Raw genomic sequence first — 15644 nt, 5'->3', positions numbered from 1 at the left:
TTGTTGATTCTCTTAAGTGCTGACTACCTCCTTTTGAGTGAGAGATGAAGATGTCTACACATTGAACCTCTCTAAACCGGGACACTCTGGTCTGGCAGCATCCGTGGTCTGGCAGGACCACAGGTGTTCCTGGACCAGAGAGTCTTGGTGGAGGGCTGGAGACGGGAGCTCTGCAGGGGTGGAAGCCTAGCCAGGCTGGCTGCAGGGGGGCTGGCAGCCAGGAGCCCTGCTGCAGGAGTCTGGTTGGGCTTGAGGCAGGCAGCCAGAGTGCCAGTGGGCTGTGGCCAGGCCAGGAGTGTAGCTAAGTTGGGGGGCCAGAAATGATCTCCCTTGGTCCAGCAAAATCCCTTGTTTGGGACCAGTCAGGTCCTGAGGGTGCTGGACCAGGGAGGTCCAACGTGGGCTACTTTTCAGGATTGGGGCAACAGTGCGGGAATTACTGGCTTATGATTGAGTCTTGTACATTATAGAGAAAATGTTAATGTAAAAGCAAGAAATGGCTTCACAAAATGTACCTCGTGTTTCCCTATAAATCATTGACACTGATTCCACCTCATAACTACAAGCAAGCCATTGTAAAGCTATTTCTCCCTTTTGTGCACTGGTGTATAATTAGGGTCTATTTTATATGTTCTGTAGAGGCTTTTATTAGTTAAAATAGATCTATTCTGTAAAGAGCACTCAAGTGTTGATAAATGGTAGTGTAATAAGGAGCTAAGCATTTATTTCTCAGATCATTAGTATGCCAGTATAGGTGATTCTTAAAAGTGAAATAACATTGCGGGACTAACTTTTAAAATTGGATTAAAATTAAGGCTGCTATTATAAACTGTTTTAGCATTCAACGGGATGACTTGAGGTCATAGGCCTCAAAACTGAGAACCATACATAGCTTATTGTATCACCTCTGCTGTTTAAGTACCTTAGTGTGTGCATTGTGAGAAGTTACTGTAATGGAAGCTTAATTCTAAACTTTTAGCTTTTGTCAGTTCCTTATTGAGTTTATTTATGAATGGTCTTTTAATAGTGGGAAAAATTAAATTGGCCAATAAATGGTCTCATTCTGATAAAGGTTACGATACTAATTTGAAATATTGCACTTTATTTAAAACATGGTGAATGTATTTGTTCTGGTTTAATAAGACGTGATTTAAGGTGTCATCTGCTGCACTTCAGATCGGCAGCATGTTAAAAGGCAATACATCTTTGAATACAGTGGCTGGGTTTCAGACTGCTCTTTTTTTTTAACACAAGTTTTTTATATGTTGACAGCCAAGAGATAAAAGGAGCTCTTGAAATGCTGTCAGCACTGAAGTATGGACAGGGACAGGATTATATAAAAAACTATCCAGGGACAAGCATTCGAGTGGTGGAGAATTTGAAGGCACGTTAAATAATTGTACCTGTAAACTCATCAAAAGCCAGGCTACAGAGGTGTTACAGATTTTGATAAACAAGCACTGGTATTCTGAACAATCATTATGGTTACTTGTTAAGGTACCTACATTTTCTTTAAGGAACTGGAGGCAGAAAATGAAGATCTGCAAGACCGACTGAGAGAGATTCAACAGGAACAGAAAATACTTTTAGAACGAGTCGGTGTGCTAGAGCTACAACTGAATGAGGTAAATGGATTTTGTATAATCCATGTTTAAAAATGAGCTGTTATCTAACGTAAATAATCATAGAATCCATAGAAAACTAGAACTGGAAGGGACCTCCAGAGGTCGAGTCCAGCTCTCTGCCCTCACGGCAGAACCCAGTATTATCTAGACCATCCCTGACAGATGTCTGTCTGTGAAGACCTCCTTTCTGAAGTTGGCACAGCACACAAGAATGGCTTTCTCTAAAAGTCTTGAAACGGAAATGTCAATGACTCACAGCGAACTGCCCATTTAAAAGGGCCCAGGGATTTATTGGTGGGTTGCTAGCTTTTGAAAATCAAATGTTCCATCAGGAAATCAATAGCCTCTCTGCTTGTATATCTGTGGGAAATGGAATTACTGTGCTTATTTTAACTTAAAACAGCCACCACCCTGCTTTGAAGTGTAATTTGCTGTTCTTTGGTGAATAACCAGCTTGTTTTGAAAGGCGTGTGTGGGGGAAGGCTGTCACTCCCTTTCTGAAGGATTCCTCAGTGCCAATTTCACAGATGTGAAAAATGTGCTGCAGACCATGAAATAAGCCCTTCTCTGTGAAATCTGATCTCCCTCATCTCTTACTGATGAAAATGCCCAGTCATGGGGCTCCTAATTGTGAGTTGCTGATGGGTTGTGGGGAGACAAGACTGTTAGGATGGAGTGGGATGAGAAATCAGACTCACTTCCAGGTACCTCCTGGGTTGGGACTCCTGTGGCTACAACACTGACATTTCAGATTTTCAGTTGTTTCTGAAATTGATCAATTTAAAAAACCCTCTGGCCATGAAATAGATCAGAATGGGCCATAAATTTGGTGTAGCCCTTTTCATCAATCATTTTACTGTCTGTTTCATGGGCGGGGGAAAATATAGATAACTGAGTTCTGTAATTTTTTTTATTGCTTCCTCGTGAGCTGTTCTTGTTGACTCAGTGTTGCTTTATTTTTTTGCTGCAATATGGTATATCCATAGGGAGATGACCTTTTAATACTGTGGTCATTTCTCAAACATGAAACGCTGTTAAATGTAGTTCTATTGATACTCAAATCCTTGCATCATAGTCAAACTGGAGAGCATGTTGGTTCATGTTACAGCCTCAAGAAACAAATTCTAATCTCTGATGCATGGCTCAAAGCAGATATGCTGCCTTTAATAGTGTCTTTTTATTTTGTATTAAAAACAAATGAAAAAACCCTGAATGTGATTATCCATTAACTAGTACGTGGATTGCTTCTTTGGCATTGCTTGATACTTTAGTACTGAGAGCTGGCAGGGGTGACTCAGCAGACATCAAAATGTAGTAATTAGCTGGAGTGTTCTGCAGGAGCAAATCTTCAGTCTGTAGAAATCGAAACAAAGATTGCCAACCTCGGACTCGCCCAGCTGTCACCAAGTGAGTTTGAAGCCCTGTTTTTCCAGAGGCATTGTGTATCCGCCCCTGCCTTTCCAGCACTCTAGGAGCTTGTAGAATGGAAGAGGAAAATCGAGCTGGACTTAACCACTTGTTTGTTGGGAACCAGGTTTTTTTCCCCCTGTGCTTTCTTCATAGGTAGTTTTTTAAACTTAAACAACAGTCCTCAAAATAATCCTCCAGCATATACATTTCCCTATTATGTGTATGTATAGCTCCATTTTTGTGTGTTACAGGCGTCCATTGGTATGTTCATGATTACCACAAAGTGAAACTTTAACTACTTTGAGCAACAGCACCAAGAAGAACTTGTCCGAGCATTCATTTTCACCCAAAGTCAACAAAAAATGTGGCAAATAGCTCGGCAGAAAATGTGATTCACAAAGGGATACTAGTCTCAATCATTTAGAAGTGCAGTCTGTTGTATTAGCACATATGTCAAGGCTTCAAAGCTATTTAATGTCTGCTTAATATGACAGGCTGGAGGTGCTTCCTTGCCAAAAATTGGAGGGATATGGAAAATGGAAGAGAGAGACATGTTGGCAGCAGATACCCTTCTGCACTAAAATAGTGATCATTTATCAAATACACACAAATCCCTGTTAAGATGTAACTGAAATGATTTTTTGGGGGTGTGGGATTTCTGGTTGCCTTCTAGGAGCAAATGGTTGCAGATGATCTTGAAAGTGAGGTAGGAAAACTCATTTTCTTTCTCCTCTCCACCTTAAATTTTAGCATAGGCTACAAGCTAAAGTAAAATACTTCCCTTCATTCATCTTATTACTTTAATTATGACCTTTATATAGCAGTTTTAATGATTGCCACTTGAAAGATGAACATGTAGCATTTTAGCTTTAAATACAAAAGTTGATTAATTCGTTTCCTTGTTTTCCACTTGTGTACAGTGAAGACAATAGCTTCTGATGAATGAGCATCAAAATGACATAAATCTAGTGTTGCCTTGCATTAGTTATATAGGCTTCTGGCATTATCACCATAATCTTGTTCCACGGATGTTGTATAAAGCATGCCAATAAATCTTTGAAGTAGATTGCTTGTCGTATAGATCGTTCAATACACAGAAGACCTCGGGTGCATGCAGCCTTGTTATTAATGGTTTGTCTGTCGTCATTGCATGTTCATTTGACTAATAAATGTACAGATGTTAGTGATGGCAAAAAATCACTGGCATTGGAAAGCAAAGGATTCTGCATGCTAGCCTCTAGTAGGAGAACCCTTTAAGTCAGTTTTAATAAGTGTCCTAAATGCTTACGGGTCTGGCTGTAGTGCTGGATAGCTGGTCTCAGTCTCAGCCATTGCTTGTTCTTCAGAAAGACGAGCTGCGAAGACTCTTAATGTCCAAGGAAAAACAGCAGGAAGAAAGCTTAAGAAGTATTGAAGTTCTGAAATTGAAACTTCGACACTATGAGGTATGTTGTAGTTAACTCCAACAATGCAGATGTATTTTTCGTAACTGTTGGGGCAGTTATACCTGTTAAAGCCTCGAAAACAAACACTGAGTGGTCTTATGCCTTTTAAACGGTAAAGTTGGGTATTAGCACCTCGTTCTGTATGTAGAAGTAGAACGAAATGACTTTCATTTTTATCTCAATTGCTGCATTCTGTTTTTTCATTTCAGCGTGGTCTTCGGGGCTCTGGAAGCGATTTCGGTAATGGTATTTTTTGCTTTTAAAATTTCTCTTTTTAAATACATTATGCAGTCTCAAATGAAACTGTGGCCCTTTGTTTCTGTTTTCTTTCTAGTCTCAGGCTAATCTTAATGATAACTGGGTTTCACCTATATGTCTCACTTCTGTACACTCAGATGTATTCTGTGAGGGTAGATGTTCCTATTCTGAATAGGTATAAATAAAAACTTAAAAAACCTAAGACACAGCAAAGAGTGTTCTAACACTTATCCTCTGACTCGCTGGCAGGATCAGGTTTTCACAGTCTGTAATTATTGGAGGTGAATTTCACTAAACCCTTCTAAATAAAAACATGAATAGTTGATAGAAGCTGGTGTGCTGTAACTGTCTTCTCCTTCTCTATGCAAACTATGCAAAGTTCACAAGTAACAACGATGGCCACTAGTCTGAAGATCCCGATTCTGCCAAGTTTTCTTTCAGAGCCCATATTGGGGAGTGTTGCTGTCGTATCAGAGTCCTTGTACATAAGACAGTGGTGGTGTTTTTAGTTTTGAGATTTGTGGGTCCCATTTAAAGAGATTTTTAAAAGTCCAGTGTTTGTAAGAAGTTGTTCTGTGAGCGTCTGGTAGAATAGTTCTGAACGGGGAGTTTCTATATGAACGATTGAAAGGCTTTGGTGCAAGCTTATCTATCCATATCTACAAGTGCTTTGTAGTGTATGCGCTTAGGCTTCTGAGCTCACAAACCACCCCTTTTTGGATGTGGACATACTTCTAATTTTCAAGTTTGACTGCCATCTGATCTGGATGAGCACAGCATTAATGTTGATGTAGTAAAAAAAAAATCAAAGCAAGTAAGTGGGTGCCACTATGGCTCCTTGAAATAAGAGGCTTTTATCTTATCTTGACAATGGGGATATTTTCTTTGCCTTAGAGGTTTATTCTCTTGAATAGGGTTCACGTGAAAAAAAACTAAAGGAGGGTTGTTTTGATAACTTATGGGCCAAATTAATTTCTGATGCAGTTCTGTTGAACCGAATAGAATTGCACCGGGATAATTTAACCCCCTAACTTCTGGTTTGCTATCTTAAAACTAGTAGTAAATGGTCTTATTTTTGGTAATCTAGGGAAAGAAGATATGCTGCTTAAACAGAGTCAAGTATTTGCTACAGAATCCCAGGTAACATTTACTTATCGAGGCTGTGAACATTTGGTGTGTCTATTTGTGATCTGTCTTGGTCTATACGTATTCTTGGGCATGTAATCCGGGCTTGATGTAGGTACCGTTGTAGGACAGAAATGTGTAATACACACAAAATGAATGTCACTAAGCTATTTTGTAAGTACTGGTGCCCTCTAGAGGAAATGTGGTGGCATTGCTCTTTAATTTGTTGCTGATATGGGACTGAGTCAAGAATTGCAGGAGGGCGGTGGTATGAAGTTATGGAAAATAAATCCTGTCAAACTGGATATCTATTTGAGATTACAAATGTGGTTAATTTGGCATCAGTAAAGTGTTTGACTCTGCACCCCATGACATGTTAAACAGCTAGAACTTAAGTCTTGGCTTGACAAAGCCCTGGCTGGGTTGATTTTAGTTGGGATTGGTCCTGCCTAGATCAGGGGGCTGGACTTGATGACCTTCTGAGGTCTCTTGTAGCTCTATAGTTCTATGATTCTATGAATGATGTAAAATTAACACAGCACACATCTGAACTTATGTCTGTTTCTGTGCCACCTAATCTGCAGACCAAGTCTATGCTGAGACCACTGGAGCTGTCACTATCTAGCCAGTCCTCCAGTTCTGAGAGTGAAGCTCTAAAGAGAGAGCTAGACAACATGAGAACCTGTTATGGAGCAGCAAAAGAAGAAATCAGCAAACTTCAGAAAGAGCTGTCTCATAAGGTAGCTGAATGCAAAGCTTTGGCATCCGAGTGTGACAGAACCAAGGAGGAATCGGATGGCCAGATAAAGCAATTGGAAGATGCTTTAAAAGATGTGCAGAAGAGAATGTTTGACTCAGAAGGCAAAGTAAAGCAAATGCAAACCCACTTTCTTGCGTTGAAGGATCACCTGACTAATGAAGCTGCTGTAGGAAGCAGTAAGTTAACAGAAGAACTAAAGGATCAACTGAAAGACATGAAAGCAAAATATGAAGGTGCTTCTGCAGAAGTAGGCAAGCTAAGGAACCAAATCAAGCAAAATGAATTGTTAGTTGCCGAATTTAAAAGCGATGAGGGGAGGCTGGTGGAGGAAAACAAAAAGTTACAGAAGGAACTCGGTATGTTAGAGATGGAGCGAGAGAAGGGTGAGAGAAATGTCTTGGAGGTACAAGGACAGCTAAAAGAAGTGGCAGCAAAGTTAGTCCTCTCTGTACCTGTTGAGAGATTTGAAAATATGAAGAGTTTATTGTCAACCGAAGTGAATGAGAAAGCAAAGAAGTTATTACAGATGGAAAGAGAGTATGAAAACCTGCAGGCAGAGTATCGGCTCGTAAAGAAGGAATTCGAAAGTCAGAAAGCTAAACTTGCTCAGCATGTGAGGCCAGAGGAGCACGAACAAATGAGGGGCAGATTTGAACAAAAAACTAGAGACCTGGAAAAAACGATTTCTGAATTAGTGTTGAAGAATCAGACATCGCAGAAGGAAGTGGAAAAGGTTCACATGGACAACAAGTTGCTTAAGCAGCAAATAACCACGCTAACGGAGGAGCTGAAAAGCCAATTTGTGCCTTTAAAACTGAATGAAGAGATGAAAAAAGCTAGTGATCTGACTATTGGGGATCTGACCCAACAACTTGCTGAAGTAACGCAAAAGTATGATGAAAACAAGGCAGAAGCTGAGAAGTTGCGGATGGAAAAGACCCGTTTAAGTGAGACTGTAAGTCACTTCCAGGCTGTGTACTTGTCTCCAGAAAAGCACGAAAAAGAAGTGGCAGCCTTGAAATCCAACATTGTGGAACTTAAAAGGCAGCTTGCTGAGCTTCATCAAAAATATGATGCTGAACAAGCAAAAGTCTTCAGACTTGTGTCTGAAAACACAACTCTGAGGGACACGATGAATGCTCAGTATGTGCCTGCTGCAACACACGAGGAGATTAAAACAGTCCTGAACAATACATTAGAAAAGACGAATAGAGAGTTGTCAGAGCTGAAGGAAAAAACGGAAGATATAAAGCGAGAATTTATGAGAGTAAATGAAGAGAATGGAACTTTGAAAAAGAAGCTGAGGCTCCTACAGAACAACATCCAAACAGAGTATGTAAATATAAAAGATCATGAGAGTAAGGTGTCTACCTTAAGTAAAAGCATTCAAGAATTACAGGACAGAAACACTGAAACATTGACTAAATATAAGAGAGGTCAAGAGGAAATCTCTCAGTTGCATGCCGAAATTGAAGCCCAGAAGAAGGAACTAGACACAATTCAAGAATGCATTAAGTCAAAATATGCCCCAGTTGCCTGCTTTGAAGAGAAAGAGAGAGACTTTGATGCCACGGTGAAGGAACTAAAAAAACAATTGCTGGAACAGACACAGAGATGCAGAGAATGTGAAGATGACACACACAAATACAAACAAGAAAACGAAAAGTTAAAGAATGGGTTTTTGTCTATCCAAAATGACTTGCAACAGAATTACATTCTTGCTGAGAAATCACATGAAATGGAGAAAATGTTCACCAGCAAAATGGAAGAACTGAATAAGCAACTGAGAGAATTACTGCACAAATACACGGAGATAAAACACGAGAAAGACAAGCTCCAAGAAGAGAGCGCTAAGCAGATTTCGGAGGCCCTGGCTATGCAAACTCGTATGCAGGGCCAATATGTTCCCATGGAACAATTTGAAGCCTTGAAGAGAACGCTTAGCCACACGATAGAGGACCTAAAAGAAGAACTCAGCAGTAAGAAGGCGTGCTATGACAGAGAAGTAGAAAAAGTAAGAGAACTGCAGCAGGAATTAGCAGATCTACGTAACTCCTCGATATCTTTGATAGAACATGCACAGATGAAAGGAGTGCTCGAAAAAGAAATTACAGCCGTCCAAACTAGCTTGAAAAAAGAGGTGGAAGAAAACCAATCCAAAAGTGAGGCAATTGCTAAGCTCCAGTCTGAGATTCAGAGTGCTAGACAAACTTTAACTGAACTGGAGAGCAAGGAAGTCATTGAGATGTCGGAGTACAAATCCATGAAAAGTGCCTTAGAGAGCCAGGTGACCAGCATTGCTGGAGACTTGGCCAGCTTGAATAGAAAATACGAGGCAATGTGTGAAGAAGCCATGCAAGCCAAAAAGGAAGAGCTCTCTGCAAAAGATGAGAAAGAATTGTTGCAGTCAAGAAGCTTCAGCATTGAACAAGAAATTAAGGACCAGAAAGAGAGATGTGATAAATCTTTGACGACAATCACTGACTTGCAAAAAAGAATCCAGGAATCTGCAAAGCAAGTGGAAGCAAAAGATAATAAGGTGGGCAGAAAGTGTCAAAGAGCTAATAGTATTAAATGCCTCAGATGTAGTTCCCTAACTAGACTCATTTACATGATTAAATGTAGGCCAAATTTACAAAGCCACTGATCAGTTTTTTGTGCTGTTATGCAGAGCGCTATCTGATTCCTCAGAAAATTATAACTTCTGTTCTTCTAGAATTTTCAGGCTTACATGCTTTATTCAGATTAAAAATATTCATACTATATCTACTAGCAAATAAAAACAAATCTAAACAAAAATTCAATTGTGCAATTAATTGTGTGCACCTCCCCTTTGAAACGCTGCAGTGACTTTTCAACGGGGCAGTGCTGCATGGAGCCCAGGATCAGCTGGAGTCCTCAGCTGACTGAGGGTTCCATGCAGAGCTGCCTCTTGGAAGTGCTGCAGTGGCGTTTCTAAGGGGCAGCACGTTAGGAGCCTGGGATCAGCTGGGAACCCCAGCTGATCCCTGGCTCCGCAATTGCAAAGCCCCTTTGAAGGGCTGGAGCAGCATTTCAAAGGGGCTTTGCAACGTGGAGCCGGGGATCAGCTGGGCACTCCAGCTGATCCCCAGCTCTGTTTGGGCTGCCCCTTTGAAGTGCCGGAGCAGCACTTCAAAGGGGCAGTGCAGCATTAATGCCTGCGACCCTGTCCTGCATTAATCATAGGTGTTAATGCAGGTCAATTGACAGCCCCTACTCGGCTTCCTTTGTGTGTTGCCATGTCATTTTGATGCTGCTGCTTGGCAATTTAACACTAAACTGTATTGGGAAGTGAGTGAGAGAAGATTTAAAGCATCATGGACATGTGATGAGCGAGACTTGCTAAGTGCCTGGTTGGTCTGTGGGCTGTGTCTTACAGAGTTGTGAATCCTCAGAAGCTGAGAGCACAGTAACAGTATCTGATCTATTTTCAAAGCAGCTCTTTCTCAGAGGGACTTTTCTAGTAAGCCACGCTTTATGGGCTACATTGAGAAGTCCGATATTATGATGCCTCCGTACCTGTGTCTACCTTTAGTTGGCCTTGCAAACTAGTAACCTGTTCAGAAAATGGTCCATTATAATCTTGGTGTTTCTGTGATAGATAACAGAGCTACTAAATGATGTAGAACGCCTAAAGCAAGCGCTCAATGGCCTGTCTCAGCTTACGTACACCTGTGGGGTTCCCCCCAAGAGACAGAACCAGCAGGTTGAAATGCTCCAGCACGAGGTGAAAACCCTGCAGCAGCAGCTGGCTGTAAGTACTTTGCTGCAGAGCTCAGTCTTAAGGCGTGTTAGGAGTGGCAGAATAAGCATTCTGATATGGTTAGGCACCGGGCAGGGCGTGGGCAGGCAGCTAGGATCCTCTGAGGAAAAGTGCCGTTGTGTAAACACACTGCCTTTGGGGTGGAACATTTTGGAGGGTTCCTCTTGTTCCCGCTCGCCTGTGCCCATGAGGGGGTAGCAGTGTCCTTGGGAAAGCTGTCCAAATGCAGTGCTTTCTTACTGCAGTATTGATCCAGAGTCACTGACCTAGTCCTGGGTGCAGGTGTGCATTGGGAATGTGTACCACACATGCCACCAGTGGATTCCATGCAGGACAGCACCGGGGGAGCATCCTCGCTGCCCCAAGGAATTAACTGAGACAGCGCTTCCCAGCTGGGTACCCCTGGCATCCACTCGCTCTGTTTGAGCCAACGCGCTAATAACAGTAGCGGGGCCGCAACGGCAAAGGTGGTGGCTTGGGCTAGCAGCCTGAGAACGCAAGCAGGGGAGTCGGGTTGGGATGTACTCAAGAGGTGAGCACAAGCCACTGTCTCTGCTGGGCTGGTATTTTTAGCAGAGTTACCTGTGTCTGTCTGTGCTGGGAGGGTCCCAGCTGCTGAGTCCGAGGCTGCAAATGCTTATTCCAGCATGATGGCTACTGTTGAGAGCAGCCCCATTGCAGTTTGTGGGAGTAAGTGCTAGGGCATTAGTATCTACGTACATGTATCTCTATTTATGGACTAGCATTGTTGACTTTCATGGAATTACTCATTAGAGCAAAGTTACACACGTGCAAATCTGCAGGGGTTTGGGGTATGTTCCTGGCAGTGTTTGCAGCATTGCCACATAGTGAGAGAAAGTGAATTTAAATTGGGACTTGGATTTGGGGCCTTCAGAACCGAAGTTAAATCTTCTCTTGTCCAAGTAGGTGTTTGCAGCCAAGGGGAGCTGCAGGAAGCCCAAAGGACGAAACGGAGCCAAATGGGAGCCACGAGGCTCCGTGGTCAGGAAATAAACAAACCGGGGCAGCCAGTTAGTGTGTTTCTCAAAGTGGTTTCGCGGAGCACTTTCAGAAATACTGTTCTGGAGAGCCTGTTTCAAGGCAAAACACTTCGGGCTGATGTTAAACTGAAAGACTCTGTTATTTGGCGAAGATTTTTGTAAACCTTAACCTTGAAATTCCAAGGTAGTATGACTCTTAAACAAGCAACCCAAGTCAAATTGGGATTATGCAGAGAATTGATACTGAAAATACTGACATCTTTCTCTCCTTTGTCCCTTTTTACATGCAGGATGCTGATAGACAGCACCAAGAAGTAATTTCAATTTATCGGACCCATCTTCTTAGTGCTGTGCAGGTATGTTAGCCGGTCTGTAAAAACGAAAGTGCCTTTCTGATGAGTTAAGCAGTTTGTAGAAACAATCTCTTTTCAAAGTAAATATGTATGACTAACAGCTTGTGTCTGTGCCTCCTGTGTGCACATTAAAATATTTAAAAAGGCTTTTTGCAGTGCCAGCGTATCTTCCCAAAGAAATGGAGAAGCAAGAGGATTGTGGCAGGTTACAATTTAGCGTTTGCCTTCCTCAGCCTGTCGCTTTTTAGGGACATCTAGATGACATACAGTGGTGACCTGCTCAAAGAGGGATAATACAATGTGTCCATAACCTAAAGAGGGCAGTGAAGCAGGAGCATTGGGAACTTTCAACTCTTCAGTTCCTTTCGAATAGGGAATAAAAGGCCAGTACGTTTTTCCCTGGAGGGACTGGCTGCAGCAAGGGACAGCCATGTGGTTCAGCTCAGAAGCTGTGCAATTTCAGATCCTAAATACGACTCTGAAGTTAGTCCCACCCCATAGCTGGGGACCGTAGACAGTAACTGCAAGGCTGTCCAGAAGATCTGAACAGCAACATCTCTAAATCAAAACAGCGATTTCAAACAGGAAATTCACCATGGCGTGGCCAAGTTGGAAATTAAGCTCTGCTGACCGTTGTTGATGTGGTTAATGAAATTGGTAACACAATGAGATGGGGATTGACCATGCATTTCTTTTAAATGTATTTGTGACTAATGCAGTCTGGTTTTTAACCAAACCTGTGTTTTCCCCAACTCCAGGGCCACATGGATGAAGATGTACAAGCTGCCTTACTCCAGATCATTCGAATGAGACAGGGGCTTGTTTGTTAATCTGCTTAATGCTGCTTCTGTGCCATGGCTGCTGCATCCTGTAGGAGTGCTGTGACTACAGTAGTATAACCTGCAGGACCTTTGTCTTATTGTGGCGTTGAAACCGTACAAAATATGCCCCCCCCGCGTTATTCCAAGAGGCTGAAGTCCTATGCTCCTTGTAAAATAGCACAGTATGACAACTGAGTTCAAATTGGACATTTCAGATACGTGGGAGTAAACCTTGTGCAGAATTTATTTTACAATTGGGGTACAAACTGGCAGTCAAAATGATGACATAGTACTTCCACTCTTTTAATGTCGGATTGACCATTTTAGAATATACAAATCCATAGTCAATACCTCCAAATTGATTCTATTGTAATTCCCAAAGCATGAATGACAGTGAGCTAAAACTGAAGTGACTGTGGCTGACATACTGTGACCGTGTTTCTTTCTTTTAATGGTTAACAAGCGTGCTTTGGATGATCATATCATGTTGATCATCAGATTGACAGTAGGTCAACTACAAAAAAAGATGGATAGTGTGGAAGTATCCAGTGTAGCTTGGCTGGCCAGGTTACATTCTTTTATTTAAGTAATTTAAGATTTAGTGCCTTAGTGTTTTCCTTAGAGGTACAAATCCATTTTCTCCAGCCGACACTAACTTTTATGCTTTTTTACAAGAGATATTTTTTCATGAATGCTGTATAACACTGATTTCAGTAGGCTAAGAAACAGCAGGACTGGAGTAGATCATGAACGTAGAGCAGCAATTTCAGTCTCAAACGAAAGTCCAGTTTTTAGTCTTCTGTATCTTTTCTAACTTCATTATGCATAAAAATGGACCTAGATTGTGTAGCACACTTGATAAAGTTGTACATTGTCTAACTCAAGTGTCAGATGGTCACCCATTTTCCAGCAAAAGCTTAAGAGGTTTTTCTGGTTTATTAACGCTGTAAATGATGTACTATAATCAGTTTTTGATTATTTATAGGGAAAGATGCAAATAGTAAAGTTCGTAGAGGAATCTCATTTGGAATTCACACGTTAAAACAAAACCAAGCTTCATATTTGTAAGTAGAAGTGCAATAATGCCAAAGAATGAAATATCTACAGTCAAGTTTTGTAGAAGAAAATACGAAAAGCGGGACTAATTCAAGGAAAATAGCAAGGATACAAGAGTCAAATCACAAAGTCACTGGTATTTTTTGGTATTTTTTGTTTTTAGTATCTCAATAAAGAGTACAGCCTGAGCCTGTGAATACTACTTATTGGCGATACTGCTCTTTGCTGCTAGGAGTAGTCCTACTAACCGCACTATGCTCGGTAGTATACATTTGCCCATAATTGGCAAGTAATTTGCTGTCGTGCTGGCATGGATACAGGGCAGGACAGAACAGAATTCAGCATCTGTGTTCCTGCAAATAGGAGACTGTCCCAACTGTACAGCAAATTCTGAGTGCTTAATTTAACAACCTGCTTTTAAGCTTCCTGTTCTCCAACAAAGTTTAGTCTCTCTGCTCCGAGTGTGGGCCACCTTCTTTCTCATGGTAATGACAGCCCCCCGACATGGGGAAGGAGGGTATTGATGCTGGCATTTCTAAGGCAAACTCTTGTGAAAATGCACATCTAATATATTCAGCTCTAGTGTGACAACTGATCACTCTTGTTTCCTTCTGTTTCCCAGGAGTCCCGTGAGCTCACCAAGTGTACTTTAGTTTTTAGAAATTCTCTTCCAATCCCAGCTTGAGGCTCTGGTTGGAGAGAGATTGTTTGGCTATACTAATACTGGCATATTTTGGGATTGTATTTTTCCTTACTGGGGGAAGTTTTATGTTTTTTTTTTCTTGTATTACATATCAATAAAGTGTTTTATCTTAACATAACAGTCCATTGGTAAATGGTAAAGCAGCAAAGTGCCTCCTGGTTTATTGGGAATACAGTGTCTGGCCGTGGTGTCCAACCAGTTCTAACGCAGTAGCCTTTCTAGTGGCTACTGCTAGAGCAAACTAGCCATGCTCAACTGGCCAAATAGCCACATGTGGCTAGTGACTCGCGTATTGGACACCAGGGTTCTGTGGGGAAGGTTTTGTCTGTGTGTTGCCAAGGCATGTACTGGCATTGCCAACGTCTGAGGCGAGCTTTCAGAGTTTATGAAAGGTTCACAGTACTGGATACTGTGCAAGCTTCTACAACGGGGTAGGGGAGGAACCTTTTTTGGGTTGGGGGCTGCCCCCTCCCCAAAATCAGTCGAGTGAGAACACAACACAACAAAAACACAGCACAACACAACCCTTCACTGCTACGGCCCCTGACTGAGGAGGAAGACCCTCTCCACATTCCCCATGCACACCAGAGCCTAGAAGGGCCCAGGCGAGTAGATTTTATGTGTTTCAGCCCTGTGGTGGGGGTGGACCACTGAGCCTCGGGGGCTGGATCCAGGCAAGCCAGTGGCCGGATCCAGACCCCGGGCCTGAGGCTCCCTACCCCTGTTCTACAAAGTGGGCTGTCAAAAGAAATCTCCCTGACTCCCTCCAAAACTGAGCAGTTCAGTCAATCCCGTGCTACGAATGATGCCACCAGCAAGAGGGCAGCTGTGAGGTTTGTGTCAAGTGTTTCTTAACATTGCTGCCTCGCTCTTTGGGAGTAACCGAATGGCCTTCACAGGTTCCAACTGGAGAGCACTGCCAAAATGGCCAGATTGGAACTGGTGACCTTGGGACAAAGGGCTCTGTACTGATATTTAACCCAAATATGAGCTTCAGATTAGTCTGTGTAATGTGTTCAGGACAGGCCCATGAAAGAAAAAAAAAAAAAAAAAAAAACCCACACACACTTTTCTTAGGGAGAAGTGCACAATGAGTCTCGACTTAATGCAGTCATTGATCATTTTCTCTCAGAACTTTTACAGAAGTGGTAAGTGCTGTGAAAAATGTCTTCCGGTCTTCTAATTCCCCTCACATCTGACCTGAAACACCTCTTGCATTTGCAGCTTTCTCCTTCAGAGAGCCTGCCAGGTGGGGCAAAAAATGTGGTTGGATGTGACTGAGCATCCTCCGAGCAGCAGATTC

The 15644-nt window shown here is 42.1% G+C and overlaps 1 protein-coding gene across 2 annotated transcripts in view; it reads left to right on the top strand.

The window, feature by feature from the left end:
• UACA (uveal autoantigen with coiled-coil domains and ankyrin repeats) overlaps window positions 1-14459 on the top strand; it is a 59207-nt gene extending 44748 nt beyond the window's left edge. For both annotated transcript variants that reach the window (XM_075896811.2, XM_089782103.1), the window contains exons 11-19: window positions 1518-1625; window positions 3709-3741; window positions 4382-4480; window positions 4690-4720; window positions 5826-5878; window positions 6448-9162; window positions 10246-10398; window positions 11699-11764; window positions 12520-14459. In XM_075896811.2, the coding sequence (XP_075752926.2) occupies window positions 1518-1625; window positions 3709-3741; window positions 4382-4480; window positions 4690-4720; window positions 5826-5878; window positions 6448-9162; window positions 10246-10398; window positions 11699-11764; window positions 12520-12591 (3330 nt within the window). In that variant the 3' untranslated portion in view covers window positions 12592-14459. The remainder of the gene's footprint in view (window positions 1-1517; window positions 1626-3708; window positions 3742-4381; window positions 4481-4689; window positions 4721-5825; window positions 5879-6447; window positions 9163-10245; window positions 10399-11698; window positions 11765-12519) is intronic.
• Window positions 14460-15644: the final 1185 nt, after the last annotated feature.

Source organism: Pelodiscus sinensis, chromosome 14 (assembly GCF_052426305.1).
Source record: "Pelodiscus sinensis isolate ZL-2025 chromosome 14, ASM5242630v1, whole genome shotgun sequence".
Lineage (NCBI taxonomy): Eukaryota > Metazoa > Chordata > Testudines > Trionychidae > Pelodiscus > Pelodiscus sinensis.
Note: the sequence above shows the minus strand (reverse complement) of the source record. Positions and strands in the feature narration are given on the sequence as shown.